At 43.7% G+C, this 25,460-nt stretch overlaps 1 protein-coding gene and 1 long non-coding RNA gene across 2 annotated transcripts in view; one reads left to right on the forward strand and one right to left on the reverse strand.

Moving 5' to 3' along the window:
- LOC147023093 (calcium-activated chloride channel regulator 1-like) overlaps positions 1-8,991 on the forward strand; it is an 88,769-nt gene extending 79,778 nt beyond the window's left edge. The window contains exons 12-14 of the mRNA XM_085888124.1: positions 4,171-4,338; positions 4,427-4,639; positions 6,549-8,991. Coding sequence (XP_085744250.1) covers positions 4,171-4,338; positions 4,427-4,639; positions 6,549-7,009 — 842 coding nt within the window. The 3' untranslated portion in view covers positions 7,010-8,991. The remainder of the gene's footprint in view (positions 1-4,170; positions 4,339-4,426; positions 4,640-6,548) is intronic.
- A 6,865-nt stretch (positions 8,992-15,856) lies between these two features.
- Positions 15,857-25,076, reverse strand: LOC147023094 (uncharacterized). Its single transcript, XR_015060021.1, has 3 exons — positions 24,992-25,076; positions 22,052-22,315; positions 15,857-17,493 (listed from the first exon to the last, which is right to left on the reverse strand). It is a non-coding gene; the product is annotated as an uncharacterized LOC147023094 (long non-coding RNA).
- Between the last annotated feature and the right edge of the window lie 384 nt (positions 25,077-25,460).

A 25,460-nucleotide genomic window follows, 5' to 3' on the forward strand; every position in this document is an offset into this window, starting at 1 on the left:
TACAGGGAAAGTTGGTTGCAATAAATATCATTTTACGGTGTTTACTTTCACTTCTCATTGACATAATGTACGTAATTTTTAAGATTCAGAAAAAAAAGTAATAAACTCTTCCTTTGGATCATCTACAATATTTGTCACATTTCCACTGGGGAGAGGATACATTTGGAAATTCAAAATTGAGGAAAAAAAAAAACAAAAGATACGGAAAGACTATGAGAGAGTGAGTCAGAGACACACACAGACACACACAGACACAGACATACAGACAAGTCGGTCGGCGGCGATGGGTCGCCGAGCATGGACACTATAAGATATAGAGCAAAATGGATGTCATATAGCGGATAAGGAATCACGTTAAGATTATACATATCAAATCTCATCCAGTTCCATCTACTGATAACTACTCGGTATCCATTTGAATGAAAAGTACCAAAAATGCGGTTTGAAATCGGAAATCCCCAAAGTTCAAGGGGGTACTGTGGGTGAACAAAGATCTAAATCGAAAATCCGGCTTGATTGTTTGTGCACAATGTATTCCAGACGATTAGTGTGAATTTTCATGACCATCCGACCATAACCCGAGGAGGAGTAGCATTTGGCGCAAAGGCTCCTCCAGCTCTTGCATATCGATTTTTGCACTAATTGACCTTTGACCCCTGACCTAAGCGAAATCGGTCAATATGTCCTGAGGCAAAGTTGTAGTACTCATTGAGTACCATGAACCTGCAAAGTTTCATTCGTATCGATGCACTCACCTGGTCGCTTGGGGGCCTTCAATTTTTGCGCATACCCTAATTGTAGGGGGCGCTGCGGGTAAAGTATTTAATATATCACAAAAACCGGAATATAATTGATAGAGCATCACCTGTAGATCATTCGTGCCAAATTTCATAACCCGACGTGGGATAATGGCTTTCGGAATTGATTTTGCGTGAACGGTACCGATTTTGAAGGTTTTTCGGTTGTTGCAAGGGAACCAAAGCGTCCCGAGCAACCATCACAATTTCCAAAGCACGAGGTCATAAGATGTACCTACCACCCGAGTTTGGTCAAAATCCGCCCACGTTTACTACCAATTATGCTGATGACAAACGAACAAACAGACAGAATTACTGACAATAAGGGTCATCTATTTCGGCGACCCAATAGAGGTAGGGATAGAGATAGAAAGAAAGAGACGATATGAGGATATGGTCTTGTGGAAGGAGGATGGAGGTATATAAAGGGAGGAGGGAGAAGTTGACATTTGGGATGGATATCCAATTGGCTACATGCGAACTCCGGTACCCGTACACTGAATCCTGTGGCGAGGCTGTTACAGTCAAACAGCTCAATTTCCCAACATGGAAGGCTAAACTCACTGAGAGAAACTTTAGGTAACTCCCTAAGTCTCACAACAAGTGTGTGTGTCCATCCTTAGGCAGGCCAGAAACATGATCTTGATAATCTCAAAGCTGAACTATCCAACCAATCTTGTTCCTCAGTCATTATGGTGCCTTTGCAAGTCCACCTTTGGTGCATATTCCCCCTCAATCCAATACCACACCTCAAGCTCAGCCAAGACGGGTGTGTTCTAAATCTCGTGGACACAACGTCCCACTGTGTCCACATTTTACCCCCTCAAACCCACCGGTAATCGAACTTTATATCCTACTCACCTGAGAAGGTAGAGACAAAGCAGCAAACATCACTCCTATTCACATGAAAGGTGAAAAAAATCAGATCAGATCAACTACAGACCAGTAAGCTTACTTCCAGCGAGCAAGGTCTCAAACAGCCTGATCTCTCACTCTCAGTTTGAATTCCCACCTGGTCTCTCAACACTGACTGGCATTCTACAACGCTTTCCATGCTTGTTGTCTGTGGCATACAAGGCAACCTTCATACCTAGCTTTGACTTCCTCTAATTAGAGAGTCAACATGTTGCTACTAACGCAACCTTCTCCTCTCCTCTGGCTGATGTTGGCTTCATAGTTAAGGTGGCTGGCTTATGATATTAGGGTATTCCATTCATGCCCTTGGCCACCATTAAAATAACACCAGGTGGGTTGACAACCTGTCACCCTTCCAAGGTCACCAGAATGAGAACCATCTTACTGGGAAGAATAAGCCATTCGAGTGTCCTGCGTCGGAGAGATGAACTGTTGAAGATTGTTATCCCTCAGCGAAGGAAAACTGCCTTGGCAGCCCTATATATGTAGTCACGAAAGGAGTGGTTCTTCCTCTTATCTACTCTCCCAACTTTTGCTGGAGTCCCACAATGAATTATTGGGCCCATTCTTGCTCGTCGTCTACATATACGACTATACGTATGACCTAATAATTCCACATTGTCATACAGTTCCCCCATCCCAATGATAGTAGGCAGATAGCAGCTGCATCATTCTTTGCTGATCTGGAATGAATTAGATACTCGTTTAATGAATGCACATGTCTTTCAATCCTGGAAAATCTCTCAGTGTAACCCTGTCATTTTGGAGCGATCATTAAATGAACCTGAATATCGATTTCCATGGACAGCCACTGGAAGAGGCTCAGTTTCTTGAACTGCTAGGCCTCACCATCTGTCATGACCTCTCCTGGGCTGACCGTAATTGTAAGGCTGGTTTGCAAAGCCAACTACAGCAGTCTAGGCATCATGCTCCATCATTCCTTGAAAAATTAGAACTACTCACAGCCTACAAGGCTTTTGCCTGGAGTTCAGTTGAGAACTGTTCTCCCCTTTGGGTTGGGGCTCTGACATCAAATGTGTCTCCATTGGAACCTGTAGAATGTAAAGTTCCCCAAATTATTGGCATCTTACGCAACGAGACTAAAGAACATGGTATGTTGCTTTCACATCACATATGGGCCAGTGGCCTATCTCTTTTTAAAAAAAAAAAAAAAAAAAAAAACCTCTCCTCTGATCCAACCTCCAATACTCCCCAGCAATTTCGGGATGCACATGTTCTTCCATCAATCCTCTTCTGGTTAAACTACCACAATCCAAGGTGATTGCACACCCGTTTTGTTCCTCTTATTCTTGTTTATGGAACTGCATTCTTGAGGCTTTTCAATCCCACTCTTCCTTCCAGAAATTGAAGCAGGTGGTGTACTACCATCTCCTGTCATCCTCCATCTCTACCCGTAATCATTTCTACCACCATTAACCCATACTCTCACCTCGCCCAACTCTCTTACTTGCAGGCTCCCATGTTTCCTCCCCTCCATACTTGTTCGTTTATTCCCCTTCTTGTGTCAAACTGTGGCCGCAACGTTGGTTACCTTTTTGTCACATCGCTCTTCCATATGTCTCGATGTGGTAAAATGCTTTGCGAGGGATGATGGGCAAAAATTCTCATGTGCATATATAATATGTAGATGACCCCAATATGCCACTATTTTTTTTTTTCTTTTCACAAGAGAGCTTTTAGTCGGAATTGGCTTCTTTGTCGGTGGAGCCCGAAACACAGGATTGAATGCTCGGAGTTGAACATGCTTCCTATTGATGCAAAACATTTATTAAACGAAACACAATATAACCAGACAGCCTTCTCCAAAATACATCAACTGCTTCATATTGTGGAGTTTTGGGTTTTTGTTTTTTGTTTTTCGAAAAGCACTAATTTAAGACAACAATAAATTTACATCAGAAATGTCTCCTCTTAGGGCAGGCAAGATGGCCTAGATGTAGCTCCACACACTCTCCACTAAGCTGTGTCGCCTCGGTTTGAATCCCGACCCAGTTATAAACTGTCATCCCGGTGTTTCACAGGCAGGGCGATTCATCAATGTGTGTACTGTCCCTCGGATCGACGTTAAACTAGGCGTTCCATTTACCGCCATTAGTTGGTGGACGTTAAAGATCTCTACGGTGTCCTTCACGGAGAGTAGGCGAGCGGTTGCTGGCACCGTGAACAAATTACAAATTTCTGCCCTGACTTCCTGAGTCAGAGTGGCAACCCATCCAGGATTGTAGCTTGGTATGAGGTAACAGCTTAGGCAGCATCAACAATCTGCATAGGGTATTGGGACATGATGATGATGATGATGATGAAAATGTCTCCTTGGTTTTTACACATAATGTTAAACCTCAAAATGACACATCAACAATCTGTTAGAACAAAATGTATATACATATATATATTGCACTTGGGGTATGACGTTGCTCTCTGATACATCTCATTTTAGGTGATGACATTTTTCGTGGAGATGGTGTATATTCCAGACGTTTTGTTCAGTTTGATAGCTCGGGCCGGTACAATCTCAAGGTGACTGCAAAGGGAAATGGAATGACGAGGATTTCCTCATCACACATGACCAGGCACCAGGGAACACCACCAATGTTGGATGAAAACGGTAATTTTATTGGTTTAAACATGGTAAACGCTCGTTTGAAATCAACATTGCGTAACACAAATGCTGATGGATATTTGTCTTCCCACAGACAAAGTACAAGGAACCCTGAAACCAATTCCACCCCTTGAACTTCTGACAGTTGAGCCGTTTAGTCGTGTTCATCACGGGGGTGTTTTTTGCGTCAAGGTGTCTGGAAAAACAAAACAGGATGATTTTCCGCCGAAAACAATCACAGACCTTTCGATATTGTCACTCAACAATGACGTCATTCGGCTAACATGGACAGCCCCAGGAGGCAATGGTGATTTTGACCTACTTTTGTAATATTTATATATAATATTCCACTGATGAGAATTAATCTGAAATGAAAATGGACTTTTCGTTTGATGCACGTCACTAATTGGGTCAGCCTGTTTTTGTTCCTATTTTGAACCCCTGGCTCATGATCCCATATTTCATCCTTGGTCTACTAATGTCGTATTTAATTTTAAAGTACACTGTTTTCTTTGTCCTCACGTGATATGTGTAAAAACTTCTCCATGATCCTTAAACACACACAAAAAAATGAGGGCTTCCAATTGATAAGTGGGGCTGAAAGGATGGCCTAGACGTGATGTATGCACGCTCACCTCTACGCTGTCTCACCTGAGTTTCGATCTCAACCCAGCTATAAACTGTCATCCTGGTGTTTCACAAGCAGAGACCGGGTGATTCATCGATATGTGTGTGCCGTCTCTCGGATGGACGTTGAATGGGTGTCCCGTCTGCGAGCTTTTGTTGGTGGATGTCAAGATCCCTTGGTGTCCTAAATGAAGAGTCGGTGAGCTATTGCTGACACCATGACCAACTTCAAAATTCCTGCCCCCCCCCCCTCACCACCAGAGGGCGAGGAAGAAGAATACAAACAAAGCAGAAGAATCATTAAGCCTGCATAGCCAAATAATTCCTCATTGAAAACTTAACTTGGACTAATATTCATTCTTTTATTTGTCGAAGCTCATGTAGGAGAAAAATCATGTTACTTTTTGGGTTAATGCCAACAACGTCAGATTCTCCTTTCTTTCCATGGCCATTGGCATTCCTCAGTCAACACCTTGTTGATTCGATCCATCGTTCCACCCGTCCGCCGACGTAGGTCAACACGAGCCTTCAGCAGAAACACAAGTTCTTCGTTTTACTTTCCAACAATCTGCCGAGCGATTTGTAGTGACTTCCAGTATGTCTTGTTATGTACACATTTGGGAGTTATGATTCGGTTGATACATTTATGACTGTGCTATTTAATTTCCTGTATTAAGGAAGTGTAAAGTATACAACAACAGAGCAAATGGCTATAACGGCCATCTCTTCATCGGTGGTTCGTGAGGCCATTGTTGACGAAAATAACCAACGACTCCACAAATGTTAGTGCAATACTGGACTTTCAAAATGACGCAATCCGCCCCAGAATGCTTCGTGCGCATGCGCAGAAACCTCGAGCAACAGCGGCCATCGGGGCACGCTAACCTATGTCATGCTTGTGAGATGAGTATTGTTACACAAAATGGCTCAAAGCTTCTAAAACAAGAGGAAAATACTTGGAAACATACTTGAGAGAAAGGGGAGTGCCTCCTCTGCACAACTAAATAGTTGGAAAACTTTCTCAGCTCACCGACAGGGCTGAGGTCTTGCAGCTACACTGACTGCAGACTCACGATGACATGGATTTGGGCTAGGCCCGAATGACTGTGGGTGGGCATTTGCAATCCAAGCACTCGGTGGTCACTGCCAGTGAGTGTAGTTTGAGCCTTGCCGGAATGTCTCCTGTGAAAATAGCAGGCTTGGTAATTTATTTAATGGTAGTCTGCAATTTGAAAGATGATGATGTACATCATTATCAACAAAGTAATGGCGACCAACTCTTCGACAAAGGACACCTTAACAGCGTGAAATCCACAAAGGTTTTGGCAGCTATTTTATAGTGATGTGATGGTGGCAAAAAAGGGGCTTGTAGTATATATACTGCACTTTATACCACGTGGGAAATTTTCTTTGTGTGTGATTTGGAGTGTAGAATAAGGTTACCTGCAAAAATATTATGGTGGCTAACTTTGTCGATCTTTGGCTCTGCATTGTTGGGAGTAACATCTTGTGATTCGTTGTCAGAAGATTGTGATTAGCTTGAACATGATCATCATATTTTGTCCAAACCCTTTGTCCCTGTTTTGCAGTATCGTATTACAAGCTAAACATGAACACGGATATTGAGCAGCTGAAAGCAGGCATTCAAGATGAGAACTTCGTCACGGCAAATATCATTAAAGGCAATTTAAACAAACCTTCTCCATTTGGCCAGCTTGAACAGATCGAAGTTGAACTCCCAGACATCTACAACCATTCCCAAATAATATTCATTGTGATCGAACCATACGACGAGTCCAACCATGAAATGGAAATGTTAATGTCAAACATCGTCCAAGTAGCCCGTCCTTCTCCAACCTCGTTGTCGTACATCTCGACTACCACGATAGTGCCGCCACTTGTACAGTTGGAAGACTTAAACATCATTTCTGCAGGAGTCATTGCTGCTTTCACTGTTAGCAGTTTAGTAGGATGCACATGTTGCTGTCTTCTATTTGGTGCAGCGTGGAGGAAGAGGAAGCATGAAAGAGCAGAGTATCATCTGTTATAATGTGTAGTGGAGCACATCTGATATTAGATCTGGGTCTTGGTGAGAGGGTATGGTGTTAGAAGAGAGAAAAGAGGTTTGTAAGAGGAAAGGGAATAGAAGAGAGGGTTATGTACTGTATGGGACATGTCAATGGGGAGAGGGTGGGGAGGGAATAACTTCAAAAACCTGCAATTTTTACACAGGTACATACTGTAGGTGAGTGCACACTGAAACGCTGAACACAAACACCGAACAGTCATTGTACACAATGAAATATATGATGTATGAATCACCAAAATTGGGTTGAAGACTTATGTTATATTGTTATGGTTCCACTTTTATGATTCAATTATATATTCTTCTTGCAACAATTACATTGATCTAAAATCGGTCCTTTTTAAATCCATGTGCTTCAAAGACGCTGACCAATATTGGGAGAAGAGCTCAGATTTGACTGATCAGGAGCGTTATAGGATACCAGAAATGCCTGATACCTGTGGGAGAGGGAGTGGTGAGGAGACTTTAAGTTTGAGGTGGCCATCCCAACTTAGTAGAACGTTCCCATTCACACCCCGCCCGAGAGTAAAACCTTCAGGTTTTAATGCATTTTATCCCATAAATAAAAAGAAACAGATACTTATGTTTCAGCACATTCCCCCCACATATATTATTAGTTTTCATCAAACTATAACACAGAGCATTGGCATATTCTGGAATGACTAGAATGTAAGACCTGTTGCTTCACTGATGGGAATACCAATCTTTGTGTAAATGGGGAAAAATATAAAATTAGGTGGTGTATCGATGCCAGCCTAGCTCGACACTCGGGGAGCGAGGAGGGGGAGAGTGTTCATGGGATGTTCATCACAGCCTTTTTAGATGCTGAATTCCGAATAATATACAACACACCAATATATGAACAAGAAGAAGACGTCATGCAGCGCACGGCACTTGCAAAATCCATGAAACAAATTTGACCTCAAAAGTAATTGGTGCTTGAATTCAATGACCAAATATGCAACTCCTCTTCAAATTTCGAGCGATTTGGATGAAAATTGACAATCTTAGAACTTTGGCCTATGTCGACCTCCAAAATAATTGGGTAGTTGAATTCAGTGACCTGAAATATAAATCCTCTTCAAATTTCAAGTCAATCGGATGAAAATTGAGGATTTTAGAAATACCACCTTAGTTGTTGACCTTGGGACTATGTTGACCTTTTGTTTGATGCTAACCTCAAAAATAATTAGCTGGTTGAACTAATTGACCTGAAATGTAAATTTTCTTCAAATTTCAAGTCAATCGGATGAAAATTGAGGATTTTAGAAATATCACCGAAGTTGTTGAGCTTGGTCCTATGTTGACCTTTTGACCTCAAAACCAATAGGCTTCTTCCTTATGACAAACTCTATCATGTGGTGAAGTTTCGTGAAGATCGGTTTAAAATTGTGACCTGTAGTTGACAGACTGACAGAGAGACAAACAAACACACAGACACACACAGACAGACAGACAGAATAACAAAATTGACTAACCAATATACTTGAAAAATCTTTGATTTTGCAAGTAATTAAATGGAATAATGAATATGGCAAGTGTTTTCTGAATCGAATCGAAATGAGAAACGCGATTGAATGAGACTCACCATTATTATAAGTGAAGAAGAAGATGAAGGAGGAGGTTTCTTTGTTTCAATGTAAATTAACTGCGTCACGTACCGCGACATGCATGTATGTGCAGCACCTTGTATGCTGCGTGTACGTGCATGCTGCGCTACCGATTGTGTGTTGTACCCGATATCGGTTTAATCGTAAGGCTTCATCAAGCCCATGTTACACCTTCCTAAAAAATAATGGTAATTTTTGAATGTCCCCATATTGAGTTTAAACAATCCATGACCGTGTGACGAATCAGCTCGTTCTGATATAACCGTGGTGGAGGCTGACATGGATGAGAGGTGTCGAGTTGATCTTTGAATAGTGCATTAAATGTGTGTTTCCCAATCGACCCGTTACCGGATTTTGTTGCAGGTTGTGACCATAGTACGGTCATTCTTGTGTCTTTTTTTTTAACTCTTAAAATCATCCTGGACACACACACCAAGTACAACCACCAAGTTTCAATTCATTCTGTCCAGTGGTTTAGGAATGCATACAAGTCAAATGGGCTGGCAGAATGGTGGAGAGGTTCAGGAGAGCATTAGTTGGTGGACATTAAAGATCTCACGGTGTCCTTCGCAAAGAGTAAGCGACCTATCACCGGCGGTCTGGCCAAATTCCAAATTTCTGTCCGAACAGCAACAGGGGAGCGTTCCATCAGCAACACAGCTGTTTCCACCTCGTTCCCCCCTAACCCCCTCCCAGCCTCCCCCTAACCCTTCTCACTTTGCAAATCTCTTCAAATAAATGTACCGCAGGGAGCAACAGTGGGGACATCCGGTTAATCAGGAATGCTACCTGCAGGTAAACATTTTACGTAATATTTTCTGTTGGGTGTTATAATCATCAAATTTTCTGTTGAGAGCATGTTCTTAGCATGTGCAGGTATGTTAAAGCCATGTCATGTGAATACATATGCTCACTGATTGACTCTCTAAGTTCGACAGGATGGATCAGAGGTAAAGCATTTACCTTTCAGCTGTCTCGGCTGTTCGATTACCAACCAGACTTCCAATTATCCGAATGGTGCTTTGCAAGCAGGGCATTGCATCAAGCAGAAAAGTGCACCATCCCTTGGTTGGACATTAAGCTGGGCATCCCATTGGCTTGCATTAGTTGGTGAACGTTGAAGACCCCGGTGTCTTTCACAAAAAAGGACCTGAGTTATCATCGGCACCCTGAACAAATTTCGAGCACCAGTCAAACGTCATCCCTGGCTTGCCGGTTTGTGAAAGACGAGCCAAAAAAAAACGTACCATGTCCAACCCCACAAGAGGATGGGAATAATTTGGGCCATTTAATGTGGTGGTGGTAGTTGCAGTAGTCATTGGCTCCCAGAAGTATATTGTAACAAGAGAAAATCACAAATTGGTTAATTGCCGGTTCCCAGACTTGGTGGTGTGATGGTTGGAGCATTCGCTCCGAGTTTGCGAGGCTGGCGTTTCAACCCCGGCTTGGTATGTGCTGCATGCTTCCTTGCTTTATGTTCAACATTTAAAAGGATAGGATCATAGACAATCCCCATAGGGAGGAGGACATTCCTCCTTAGGAAATGCCCTGCTGAATGAAGCGAGTAATGTGGCGCCATTGTTGTGACATCACTGGTACCCAGAATGCCCCGGGAACTTCCCCCAAGCTCAGTGGCTGTGTTTGTCTTGTCTAACAGTCCTGTGTTGTGTCTCATGTGTTTGTCTATATGACCATGTGTGTGGCAGCTTCACAACATGCCTTATATAGGATAGGCTTACTGCTTTAAAAATATATTAAAAAATCACCTGCCATTATGAATCTGGATTCAAGATAAAAGCTGGCAAACTGACATGAGTGAGCAATAGGAAAGAGTGCTGGGCACAGTTTAGTTAGGCATGGAGTGTAGAGGTGGCTGCTGAAGCAGTGACGGAAAGCTGAACCATGGCCCAAGTTATGAGGCCAGATCAGTCAGCCAAACCATAGGACTGCCACCCCACTGGAAAGAAGATACAACATCGTTGTTTGAAAATGAGCAGCTATTTTGTTTCCTCAAGTTCCTGGCCACATCGAGAGCAGCACCACCTTGCCAAATTTTTCCCTTTGACCCATGAAACACAACCGACTTCCAGCCATATGGTTGTGCTGCTACGACCATCGAAACACGCCCAACAGACACTGTGGTACATCTTCCACGCATCAACATCTGTTCTACACGGCCAAGACCCAGCAGAGCTCAGGTCACGCCTTGGCGACGAATTACCTTTTGTGTGTGAGATTCCAGTTCTTCTGCATTCCCAGTTCCATCCTCACGAAGCACACTACATATGCTACCATGAAGATGCTTACAAACATCTCGTTGACATTTTAAGTCTGTTGTTAAACCAGCTAAGTGTTGTGTTCATCTCAACACAGGATTCTTTCGATCCAATGAAAGTTTGTTGCAATCTCAGTAGGTCTGTTGTGTATAGTATCAACACCATCAGGGAGTGAATTTTGACATGGCCGGAACGATTGCCATGGACAGGACAGACAAAGCAGATTAATACATCCTTCCTGAAAGTGCTGGTGCTGAATGCGAGGTGCTGAATGAGGAGTCGGAGCCGCTGGGATTACGGGTTTCTTGGGTCAAAACTGAGATCCAGGCTTTCGGTGACATCTTGGATGCTGCTGTCCTGTCTGTGTCTGTTTGTGGTGAGGATGTTGAGGTCGTGGAGAGATTCACTTACCTTGGCAGTGATATTCATGTCTCTGCTGGCTGCGAGTCAGAGGTCAATAGACGTCTGGGTCGAGCCTGGGGAGTCATGGATTCACTGGATCATGGGGTGTGGCGCTGCCGGTACCTGTGCGGGAGGACGAAAGTCCGAGTCTTCAGGTCCTTGGTACTTCCAGTCTTGCTCTATGGATGCGAGACTTGGACTCTGACCAAGGATCTGAGACGGAGAATTAATTCCTTTGGTACCAGGTCTCTTCGGAGAATCCTTGGCTATCGCTGGTCAGATTTTGTGTCCAACGAGCGGTTTCTGAGAGAGACTCGGATGAGATTTGTTACCTGCATGGTCTATGAGCGTCAGTTGCGGCTGTATGGACATGTGGCTCGTTTTCCTGACGCTGATCCTGCTCACCAGATTCTCTCAACGAGGGAGTCTCATGAGTGGAGGAGGCCAGTGGGCCGACCACATGCCTCGTGGTTGCAGCAGGTTGACCATCATCTCAACGAGATGGGGATGGGCCTGGCATCTGCCTGGGGGATGGCCAGACGGAGGCCCCTGGAGTACCGACGGAAAGTGGACGCAGCGACGCGCTGTTCTGGCACATGCAATACCTGACCTGACCTGAAAGTCCCTGGAGTGTCCATCTTGTATACCCCGTGTTCCCCGCCCCATCTCTCTTCCTTCCACAGATCTATTGTCTCTGTTCCCCACTGGTTTGTCCTTCCCTTTCCCACCCCTCTTGTCTCCTGCTCCCCTTGTTGTACATTCTATGTGTTAGCTCTCACACAAGCCTCGACATTGTATAAAAAAAAACCTCTGGGGAGGTCAAGCCTTCCTAAACTTCCAGAGAGGTCAGGCCTTCCTTAACTTCCAGAACCTGTGAATATTTTTTGCTTTACATTGCCAATAAAGTCTACCCTAGTATTCTTAACAAATGAGCGAAAATTATTCATAAACATATATTTTGAGTATTCTTGGATATTCAGCCTTTGAAAATATCTGATTGGTCTCCTGAAAAACTTTTTGGGCCTACTACAAAATCTGCCTTCGGTTATGAACCCCGAAGCCCAGGCCAACCGGAAGTCACATCCCACCCCCACCCCCAGTCTTCTTGCCTTAAGTGTAGACATCACCACATCAAACATTGTACATACATTACACCGTTATGTGGAATCTCGTCCTCTGTCCCAGTTCCTTCCGAATCTATCGTCACGTCAGACTGAGCCGGATGGTCTCAGACCATCCGAAGATTAAGAGACTATCTTTTCATTCACTGTGTTCTTAATTACAGTTTCTTTTCTTTTTTTCTTTATTCATCTGCAGCATGGGGCTACTTGGCTGAATCATTTTCTGGGGGGTGCAGCTGCACCACTGATGCAATGCCCCCATTACCAGTAAAGCTGGTACTCATTTTGCTGACCTCTGAAGGATGACAGGCTGAGTCAACCCACCTGGTGCTCTTTCAACAGCACAACAGGGTCTTGAACTCATGACCCTAAGATCTTAAGCCAGTCACCTTAACCATTAAGCCAATGCCGGGGTTTTAATTAATTACAGTAATCGTTCTTCATATTACATTCTCCAAATGAAAGCTGAACCTGGTGGCGAAATGCACTCGAGGCTGAAAGGCAGGAAGACGTTTCTTGTAATTTAAATGTGGTTCATTTCAATGAAACGAGGGGATCAGGGTAGATAATACATGAATAACGGCACAGATTTTATGGTCGACAGAGCTCGGGATGGCAGGAATAAAACATGATCTTAAATACAAACAAGAGCAAAGTCGATGACGCCATCACAAATCCCAATGCTTCCCACCAAAAGCTAAGTTGAAAGATTGCAAAAAGTTCCACCAGGAGTGACTCAATATCAACTTTTGAGTTAGTGCCCCCCCCCCTTTTGTCCACTGTGACCCTAAGCCTCGATCCCAAGGGGCATGAACCTGGGGTCAAATCAAAACAATCATTACATATTTTATGAGTCCCCCAATATTGATTGCATATACAAAGTTTCATTGAAAATTGCCGGTAATTGCATCTTTTGGTATTTAACATTTAACTCCGCCCCAGGTGGCTGGGCCAAAACTGATACGACTCCTGCACCTTCGTGCCATGTGCTGATCATAAGCAGGTAGCGAGTTGGATTAATTTCTGCACAACCGTTTAGGAGGAGATAGCGCGATGGACGGATGGACAGACAGAGCAGATTATAATATCTCCCTGTTGGTTTTCAACGAGCAGATAACCTGGTTCCACCAAACTGTTGGAAGGGAATTTGTTCCCAATAGATTGTGGAATATTTAGGGAGTTTGCAAGGATGTCCTTTGACAGCATAATCGTCACTAACCATGAAGACTGCTAAGGTATAGATATATGATGTGATATATGATGATAAATGCAAATGTTAGGAAATAACCCCCTATAGCGCCAAAATACCGGACTCGTAATATGAAAAAAAAGGGGCAGGTGAGGGCTTGTGTTTGGCACTAGCTGATTGTGGGTTGTGGTTTGGCGCAGGATGATGTGGCACAGAGTGACGAATGGTGATGAGGGAGGTAGCCAAGCATAGAGGGATGAGAGAGAGATATTGCTTGTTTGAAGGTCCAACTCCAACTTCCGTGCACAGTGCAGTAAAAGGCCTTTGTCAACTCTGTGATTGCCCATATGCATGGCGGGTCCCATCATTGACCACCTAATAATGTGGTAGGCACAATCGTTCGGGCGGTCCTGTTGCATTTGATGTTAACATGTCCTTGACCTGGCCTCACCTATACAGATGGTCAGATATAATACCTTCCTCTATGCTACCTTTAAGCTTTATACTCGCTGTCTCCTCCGGCACACGTTTTTACAAGACGACTTGCCACTGATATTTTCCCTGATACAGGTGTACACCGAAGGTAGATGGAGGTTATGTTTTCAGCCCTGTTTGTCCTTCTGTGTACAGGATATCTCAAAAAGTTGTGGACGGATTCGGATGAAACTTGGTGAACAGGTTGGGTGTGTGACAATGACGAACTGATTAGATTTTTGGAATATAATTAATATAATTTTTTTGTATTTATTGTCATCTTGGTAATATAATTTATTGTCATCTTGGTAATGAAGTGATGCCTCTGATGTGATGTCCATGTGTCCAATTGGCTTATTGAGTTATTTGTCCGAAATAAGCTGATAGAGTACATCCCGGTGTCCGGCTGTCCGTCCGTACTTACATCCGTTAACATTTGACGAAAACACCTCACAAACTACTCGACAGATTTGGACCAAATTTGATATGATGCATCAAGACACAGCAATGACACATGGGGTTGTGCTCTCTGTCCAGATATGCCCCCTGTAAGGGGGTGAAAGTGGGGTTTTGCCCCAAATATTGGTATTTTATTCAAAAATCGTCTCAGAAACTGACAACCCGATCCAGACCAGACTGGTCGTGTAGCATTATGACCATGCTCAAACCTGAAGTTGTGCCCCCCATGGCCGTATCTCCGCTGGAAAGGGGGCTACGGCCTCCCTACCCTAATCCCTCATATTCACTAAGACATATTTTGCTCACAAACTACATGACCAATATGGACCAAATTTGGTACAACACATTAGAGCAGTAAGGTCTCATGGGGTGGTACTCTCCGTGTGGCTCCATCCTCTAAAAGAGGTTGAAAAGGAGGGTTTCACCTCAAATTCAGGTAATTTATTTAAAATATTCTCAGAAACCGACGGCCAGATGCAGACCGAAGTCTTCATGAAACATAAGGACCATCCATCCATCGGAACCATACTCAGTGCAGACCGTTGGTGCTGCCTAAGCAGTCTCCTTGGCTATTGGGCACAATCCTGGATGGGTAACCACTCCGACACAGTATACCAGCAATGATGGCACTCATTTTTGCCGACCTCAGAAGGATGACTGGTCGAGTTAACCCCACCTGATATTAATTCAACAGCTGAGCAGGGTTTGAACTCGGGACCCTCGGATCCCAAAGCCCACCACTCTAATATAACCATTAAGCCAACACCAGGCATATAAAGACCATGCCGTTAACTTAAGTTGGGCTTCCTATGACTACCTCTTCAAGAAGGGAGATCCATGGCCCCTTTATCCTAATCCCTCATTTTCACCCCTCCTATTGGGCAAATAACTGTCAGCCCCCCCCCCCCCACGGGGATATTTTTTATTGCACTAGAACCATCTCGTATTCATACTGAACATTGCCTTTTCGAATAAACCTGTTTGTGTTGTTACTTTCCGCCAGCGGTCAATGTGTAACCTCGGGAATTTGTACACCTCATCCCAAATCACTCTCAGTCAAACGTCAGGGCCCGGTCAGGCAGTTCGTGAAAGATTTGGCCCAAAGACATTCCCTGCCTGATGGATCCCACAACAATGTGGGAATCCATTCGTTTGGGCCTTTAAATAAGTCGTGGTGGTGGTGAAATAGAAACTGGACAAGTAAGAAGTTTGAGAAGGAATGAAAAGTTACAAACATTGGTGCCTCCGAACCTGACAGCAGGGGGCATCAAACGACAACTAAAAGAACCTGTCCTGCACCAGGAAACAACCATCAACCGGATTATATACAGATACAGACTGCAGGGACACAACAAATTTAAGGGATGGATGGATAGTTCAACGGTGAGCTCCACACGTCATCGTCATGGCTGTGTTTATTCTTCCCTCCAGCATGTTTAGCATTTGATTCGTTTTGTTGTCTTTGTATCTTGATATCTGAAAAACCTGAATGAAGTTGCTCCCTTGTTCATAAGATACAGAACAAACACAACATGGAGAGAGTTTCCTGACTGCCCGTAGGAAAGGAACAGAACCCTCCACGTCCTGCGTTATGTGTCGGTCTGTTCGTGAGTTACTGGAGAACACCATTGGTGGAAGGAAGGTTTAGGTGTGTTAGTATGTGTCAGTCTGTTTGTTAGTGAGAACACCATTGGTGGAAGGAAGGTTCAGATGTGTTAAGATGTGTCAGTCTGTTTGTTAGTGGGAACACCATTGGTGGAAGGAAGGTTTAGGTGTGTTAGTATGTGTCAGTCTGTTTGTTAGTAGGAACACCATTGGTGGAAAGAAGGTTCAGGTGTGTTAGTATGTGTCAGTCTGTTTGTTAGTGGGAACACCATTGGTGGAAAGAAGGTTCAGGTGTGTTAGTATGTGTCAGTCTGTTTGTTAGTGAGAACACCATTGGTGGAAGGAAGGTTCAGATGTGTTAGTATGTGTCAGTCTGTTTGTTAGTGGGAACACCATTGGTGGAAGGAAGGTTTAGGTGTGTTAGTATGTCAGTCTGTTTGTTAGTAGGAACACCATTGGTGGAAAGAAGGTTCAGGTGTGTTAGTATGTGTCAGTCTGTTTGTTAGTGGGAACACCATTGGTGGAAAGAAGGTTCAGGTGTGTTAGTATGTGTCAGTCTGTTTGTTAGTGAGAACACCATTGGTGGAAGGAAGGTTCAGATGTGTTAGTATGTGTCAGTCTGTTTGTTAGTGAGAACACCATTGGTGGAAGGAAGGTTCAGATGTGTTATTATGTGTTAGTCTGTTTGTTACTGAGAACACCATTGGTGGAAGGAAGGTTCAGGTGTGTTAGTATGTGTTAGTCTGTTTGTTAGTGGGAACACCATTGGTGGAAGGAAGGTTCAGGTGTGTTAGTATGTGCCAGTCTGTTTGTTAACATTAACATCTTTGTGAAGAAGGTAAGTACATTATGATTTTGATTCCACAACTACCACGACTATGGTACCGGCTCGGCCATGGTCCGAGTCGGCTCCAATCATGGCAGGTATATATGTGTTTGTGTTGTGCGCATATCCATTGCACTTTACTACTTCATCAGGTGTCCTTCTTTCATCTCCACGTGTTCTACGTGCTGCGTGTAATGACGTCAAAAATGAAAAATCCCAATGTGAAGTGCCAGAAATCTCACGGGTGTTTGTTTGCCGTTGGTTGCACAGAGATTTACATCTGGTGCCGGCACACAACTGCCTACGCCTTTCGAAAGGCACCATGAGATATTGAGTGTCCTTCTTGAAGCGAGTGCTCGTGGATGGGACAGCCGACTCCTCGATGACGTAGCAAGTTCTGCAAAGCACCACGATGACAGCTTTTCATCATATCCAGTACGTGGGGAATCGAACCCAGACGAGGCGAGTTCGCACGTCAGGGATACTCTGTCAATCATAAATGAGATTTAGAAACTGTCAAGCGTTACCGATTGCAGAAGGTCATAAACAAGTATGTGCACATGAAATATGACGTCACTCTGGACAATATAATTTTATTCCCCTTTAATTTCACATTACCAAATTAATCCTTCATTGTTCAATTACTTTAGTAACAAGTACAATATTTATCACCATTTAAAGGGGAAATTGTCTTCCTCCAAATACAGTTTTCCACTTTAATTGCTTGCTATTGCCACGATAGTGTACATTAAATGTGGCATACCCATCAAGGAAGTATAACTGGAAGTTAAATTGCGATTAAAACAATCGGCCCACCAAAGCGAATGGCGCTTTTGAATTGCCAGCTCAATATATGCTTTGTACGCCATCTGTTTGTGCTCCTGGATGTCATGGAACCAAGGGAAGATCATTGAAGATCTTCTGGACATCACGGAAGATGTCATTGAACTATGGAATGTCATGGAAGATGTCGTGGAACCATGGAATGTAATGGAAGATCTCCTCAATGTCATGGAACCCCAGATCCCCTGGACATCATGGAAGATGTCATGGAGCCATGCAATGTCATAGAAGGTCCCTTGAATGTCATGGAGGATGTCATGAGACCATGGAATGTCAAGGAAGATCTTCTGGACATCATGGGAGATGTCATGGAACTATGGAATGTCACGGAAGATGTCATGGAACCATGGAATGTCATGGAAGGTCCCTTGAATGTCATGGAGCCATAGAAGATCTCCTGGATGTCATGGAATCAGGGAATGTCATTGATGATCCCTTGAATGTCATGAAAGATCTCCTGGATGTCATCGAACCTTGGAATGTCATGGAAGATACCTTGATTGTCATGCAAGAAGTCATGGAACCATGGAAGATCTCCTGGATGTCATGGAAGATATCATTGACCCAGGGAATGCCATTGATGATTCCTTGAATGTCATGGAAGATCTCCTGGACATCATGGAAGATATCATTGAAGCAGGGAATGCCATTGATGATCCCTTGAATGTCATGGAAGATCTGGACATCATGGAAGATGTCATTGAACCATGAAATGTCATTGATGATCTCTTGAATGTCATGAAAGATCTCCTGGATGTGATGGAACCACAGAATGTCATGGAATATATCTTGATTTTCATGCAAGAAGTCAAGGAACCGTGGAAGATCTCCTGGATGTCATGGAAGATATCATGGAACCATGGAATGTCATGGAAGATCTCTTGTATGTCATGGAAGATATCATTGTATGTCATGGAAGATCTCTTGAATGTCATGGAAGATATCATGGAACCATGGAATGTCATGGAAGATCTCTTGAATGTCATGGAAGATATCATGGAATGTTATGGAAGATCTCTTGAATGTCATAGAAGATATCATTGAACCATGGAATGTCATGGAAGATCTCTTGTATGTCATGGAAGATATCATTGAATGTCATGGAAGATCTCTTGAATGTAATGGAAGATATCATGGAACCATGGAATGTCATGGAAGATCTCTTGTATGTCATGGAAGATATCATTGAATGTCATGGAAGATCTCTTGAATGTAATAGAAGATATCATGGAACCATGGAATGTCATGGAAGATCTCTTGTATGTCATGGAAGATATCATTGAATGTCATGGAACCATGGAATGTCATGGAAGATATCATGGAACCATGGAATGTCATGGAAGATCTCTTGAATGTCATGGAAGATATCATGGAACCATGGAATGTCATGGAAGATCTCTTGAATGTCATGGAAGATATCATGGAACCATGGAATGTCATGGAAGATCTCTTGAATGTCATGGAAGATGTCATGGAATCATTGACGTGTTCGTCATTTTTGTGTTGTTACTTTCACATCGGAGGCATATTGTGACGTCAGAGCCCACAAGGTTGGAACTTAAAAACAGATTCTTTAAGAGATGGAATGGATCATCTTAAATCAAGCCAGGAAATAAAAAAGTAGAATGTTGACCAGAATACAAGCACACCGAGTTATTATTAGCTTGAACATATGGATCATACCATTCCGATTCGGTTGTGACGTTGATTCAATATCATGTGAACGAAAATAGTTTACATCAAGATGACACGGCCATGATTAACAGGATGATGTGATTATCAATTTCCTGTGTGTTCTCACTAACGGAATAAATTGACATTTTGCTCACGTTTTCAACATTCTGTTTATTTTGCTTTTTATCTGGTTAAAATATCAGGAATTGTATATAATTCGATCAGTTATCAACAGTGGAGGATGCGAACCATTCATGTGAAGCAATCAAAACTGATTATAGAGATTAAAATTGTCCTCCCCCCCCTCCCTCCCTCTGTGCTCCTCTCTCCCCATTTGAAGAAGCAAAAAAATTACTATCAGGGGTCTTAAAGTTGGTGACCTGTTTAAATGCACTGATTTAGTTAAATTTACTAATTCATTAAACAGGAACTCCATTGACTCGTTCTAATCTAATCATGTATACCTGTAAAATAGGGAATAAAAAACAAACAAACAAAAAAAACTTTTGTGAGTATCTCGAAGCGAGAACTTTTTGAGTACCCTGTATAAATCAGGTGCAGGACAAAGATCTAACAAAGGTTCAAACTGTCACAAAGTCACGAGGGTATGATGATGCCCATGTGTGCACAACAGGTCCTGTGCAGAGGGTAGATTAAAGAGCAACACCGAAGGGACAGAGAATGTCAGTGGAGTGTTGATCGACGAAAGCCTCGTAATTCCGGTGGGGCATAGATTTATCCCTAATCTCTTACTTAATCACAAACTCCCCCTACTTAATCCCCCACCCCACCCCACCCTCTTCCTCCTCATCTCCCACTATTTCATCCCAAATCCTCTTCTTGTGCACCATGTTCTGCTGAAGCAAGCCACCCACCTATGTGGTCTTAAGCCACCCACCTTAACCATCAAGCCAACACCAAGCTTCACATTCAACTGAGTGAGCAGGATTTGAAATTTGTTCATGGTGCCAGCCATTGCTGACCGACTTCGCAAAGGACACAGTGGGATCTTTAATGTCAATCAACTAATGCCGGCTGATGGTGGCCCGTTTAATGTCCACCAAAGGGATGAGCACACATTGATGAGAAGCCCTGCATGGAAAGTACCAGGGTGGGAGTTTATAGCTGGATCAAGATTCGAACCAAGGCTAGACAGTTCAGAGGTGAGTATGCATACCTCGAGGTTATTGTGGCAGGCCCTATCAATATCATACTACAGCTTATGTTTTTATCGATAAAGTAAATACAATTGGAATGTAAATACATCTATAGGTACATATGCACTCTCAGAACGTGAGTACGTCTATAAAGTACATACTATGAGAATGGGAGTACATTTTCCCCTCCAATTTATTGTGGCCTTATCATGGTAAGGGTTTTCATGAATGATCTCTACGACTCTCCTGAAAATCGTCTTTATCTCTTTGTTGATGACTCCACCCTCCACCATACCATCTATCGTCCCTCAGATCGGCAAGCAGCAGCCTCTTCACTCTCTGCAGATCTGAATAAAATCACAAGCTGCTCCAACACTTGGAACATGTCTTTCAATCCTGACAAATCTCACACTCTCACTATGTCTCTCCAAAAGGATGGTCTAGACCCCCTCCCCACCTCCCGCGCCCCCCCCCCCCATCTACTTTCTCAACAATTCTCTTGAAGAAGTCCTTTCATTCGAGCTTCTAGGTCTCACGATCTGCCATGATCTTTCCTGGGAAAGCTAGATTTCCAACCTGGCCTCCAAAGCCAGTCACCCACTGGGAATCCTCCGTCGTGCAAAGTCCTTCCGTGGCACACCTGAGCTCCTGAGCACATACAAAACTTTCGTCCACAGCCTGACACAGCAATGCTCTCCCCTCTGGGCTGGTGCTCCTGCCTCTCACGAATCACTGCTCACCTTCACTCTTGCATTCCTCTTTTTTTCCCCCAACCTTTGGAACAAACTCCCACACTCTCTTCAATCCCATTCTTCCCTCCAGCCCTTCAAAACAGCTGTTCACCACCACCTCTTATCTTCCCCCATCCCAAACCATGATATTTTCTACCCCCGTTAATCCACCCCAAACCCACCTCCTTCAAATTCCCTGCTTTCCTTCCTGAAAGTCCCCATTGTGTAAGAACCTGAAATTCCCTCTCGTGTCCATCTAGTTTACCTTGTGCATTCCGTCTCATCCCTCTCCCTGCCACAGATCTCCTCATGTCTTTGTTCCACACTGTTTTGCCTTCCCTCTCCTGCCCCTCTTGTCTCCTGCTCCCCTTGTTGTATGTTCTGTGTGTTAGCTATCATGCAAGCCTTGACATTGTGTACATAAAAAAAAGCAAAGGGGTTTGTGTGTACCTATGACTCAGCAAGCAATCCAACTTAGAAGCAATCTTCTCCTTCCTGGGATTACCCTTGGTGAGATGGTCAAAGGCTCAGTATCAAACTAATAACAATGAAACCTGGCTCTGGGCAACAGCAGCAGCAGCAGCAGCAGCATCCAATGCATCATCGGTTTTTGAAGTATTCTTGCAGATTACCACTTACCAGTGTAAATGGCCCTCTCTTCACCAGTGCCTGGTGAAAGACAGACCTTGGTCTGTAATTGGCAGGGAGTACTAGTAGTCTGGGTTAGTTGTACACTGCGGAGCAGCTGATGCACTTTCCAGCTGTCGTGCCCTGCACGCTGCTGTGTCCAGGAGTGGATTGGTCCAGAGAGTCCACCAACCAGTGCGTGGACACCTCTTAGTGCCAGCATCGTGGACACCACGATGCTGGCAGGATTGAGGATCCAGAAGCCAGTAGTGGGATCTATGCACGTGACACAAAAACATTAACACAAAAACACAAGTTCGAAAAAACTAGTCATTGTTCACGGGAATGTAAGAATGCTGATCCTCCAACAACTGAGCCGGGCATCACACTGCACTAGTTGCAAAAGAGTTCGCCCAATATAACAGCCCCATCAGAAACAAGGTTTGCCATCCCTGGGTATGTAGGGGAATGAGAATACACCTTATATTGTATGGCCTGTTCTACAGACAAGGCAGGCACATCTGGCGTTGGGTTTGCAATCTCCAACAAGTTGGTGAAAAATCTCAGGGAGCAACCAAAGCCAGTCTGTACAGATCACCTCATGACCTTTCACATCCCAATCAATAATTCAACCTTTGCCACGTTGGTAAGTGCTGATGCTTCCACACTTCCAAGTACGCAATGATGAAAAGAGTGTTTGTACACTACTCTCAACACCCTTGCCCATTCCATCCTCCAGACAAACTCATTAATGTTTGAGATTTCAACGCTGCTCGTGTTGGGGGTGATTATCCGTCATGGGACAACTTGTTGAGCAAATTTGGGCAGGGCAATTATAACATCAATGGTGAGCTTTTGCTGTTTCGATGCTCACAGTTTTATCTTGCCATTAACAACACTTTATTCTATTTACCTGACAAATGTTATTTCACCTGGCAACATCCAAGGTACAAACGATGGCACTTGCTTGACCAAGTGAGCATAAAGAGAACACCTGTCAGACGTGCACACCTCGTGATGCCCATGTTGTCTTTTGTGCACATCATGTAGTGCCCAAGCATGGTGCCGACTGCAGTAGCAGCCATAATCTCATTCAGTGCAGGCTCATGCTGCACCTTAATGTGACTCATCCAAAACAAGCATCTAAAGTCTAAACCAAAGTGCAAGCTCAATGTCACCAAGCTGCTGTTAGCCGAGGCCAGATGCCGCCTGTGGGAGGATGTGGAGATCCTTGCCTTTGCCAGCCTTTCCACAGTCGGATTTGCTGATGAGGAGTCAGTGAATAAGAAATGGGGCATATTCTCAAGCTCAGTTTACAATACAGCGGTTCAGACTCTTGGGCATCCACCTCAATGCCACACCGACATAACATTGAGGCACTGCTTGCGTTGCGTTGCATTCCAGGCATTCCTCACTAGCCCAATATCAAGCAAGGTGGTTTGCTGCCATGCACTGATAAAAGAAAACCTGCAAAGAGCTTTGACATATGGAAGTAGCTGGTGGGTTATGAAAGCGGGTGAGATTCAAGCTCTCACTGACCAGAATGATTCCAGATAGTTCCGAGAGCTACGGCAATTTTAAACACGTGCCTGAGGCAAAACGTTCGAGGATATACTTATGAATAATAATTTTGTACTGATTACGAAAACCGATTTCTTAATTGCCACAGCTTCTGCTTTTTTTGGTGAAAAACGTCATTTTGTGCATTTTTCACCCAGAAATGTCAAATAAACCGTTTTAAATTCAGTTTTCTGAATTTCAGTCTCAAACAGATCGGCAGGCCCCAGGCCCCAGGCCTTGGTGTTAGTCCATGGTCCAGTGCAACTGGAATGATCCCAGGTACAGTATAAAACCATGATGTGTTATATTTGCACATAATCTGTACACGTGTTTTTTTGCTTTATGCATGTACATTGGGTTATTACTGCGCGTGCGCTGTATACAATTGTACCGAGTTTGAAATGTCCCCGGTGTCTACCATGTCTCCGGTGTCCCCCCCCCACCCCCACATGCCTCAAGACAGCCAATGACGGCCGTCCGGTAGATGGCAGTGCGTAACCGAGACGGAAATGGCGACAATTGACGGAAATACCCGAGTATTTAAATGTAAATTTGTGAAACTAATGTGTTATATATGTAAAACCATTGAATTTATTGCTTGACGGAAAAAAACCAAGAAACGCTCCCCTCTCATGTGTGAACGAATGAAAGACGTCATTTCCGCCCACCATGGCATTTCGTGCCGAACGCTGGAAGCTAAGTTCTTCTTATGTCATCATTCTCTTTAATATTAGCCATAAGCAAGTGTTTCGTCATGCATTAGTAGCGAACGCAGTGAGCTTCATACTTAATGCATGCACATGAGAGAATAGGAAACAACAACAACAACAACAACAACAACACAATACCCCTGGCTATTTGGAATCCGTGTCGTTAGCTATGACCTTTTGCTTCCGGTTGTTGTTAAACGCTGTGCGGTGTATAAACACGATTGGGTTTTATTTCTATCTTGTGAATATTACTTAACGCGTGTACATAAGAGAATAGGAAACAACAAAAACAACACAATACCCTGCCAATTGTGAATCCGTGTCGTTGGCTATGACCCTTTTGCTTCCGTTTTTGTTTGGTTTCTGGGTTTTTTTTGTCATGGGGAATGATGCATGCCGGGAGATAAAGGCATTGTCGGAGACATGAAAGACCCAAATAATATCAGACCTGGTGTATATTTCCTCCACTGATTTCAATAAAGATATCTCCCGCATCATCAAAAAATAATTTTTACTCGTGATTTACGTTATTTGATCGCTGATCCCGAATCCAGGACGAAGTAACCGGAAATTGAGTGTACAGTTGTCAACAAGTTATAGGTAAAGTCAGAAGCGAATGTAAGAAGAATTCTACGTTCGCTTCTTGGCTTTGCCTATTCCATATTAGTTGAAATTTACTTACAACAAGAAGGAAAAAATAATCTCCTCACAGATTCAATAAGAACGAAAAAAAAACCCCGAAAACATCCAGAGCAGGACAAGACCAATCGAGCTGAAGGAAACGATACTGTAACTGCACTGCTCCTGATTGGTCAAAGGACACCACGTGTGTTGTGTGGGCGGTGTAATGCACGAGGATTCCAGCGAACAGGACTGGACCAATCATGTTCGTCATGTACCTCATGCTGCATCGCCAATCTTCGGCGGCACGTGATACCATTGGACCAATCACGTTCGGCGACGTACCTCGTGCTGCATTCTGACAAGCTCTGGATCAGAACGAGCTTTGATTGGGCAAAGCAGTGGAGGGGTGGGGATAACCTCTGACAGACTGATGGTAATGACCAAGGAGGAAAGGCGATGCGTCGTTTTGATTGGTGGAAACGTGGAGGAACGGAAGGAATTCTTCTCCTCGGATCCACGAACAACAC

Source organism: Eptatretus burgeri, chromosome 7, assembly GCF_056783735.1.
Source record: "Eptatretus burgeri isolate ZD-2024b chromosome 7, Ebu_testis_v1, whole genome shotgun sequence".
Taxonomy (NCBI): Eukaryota; Metazoa; Chordata; class Myxini; order Myxiniformes; family Myxinidae; genus Eptatretus; species Eptatretus burgeri.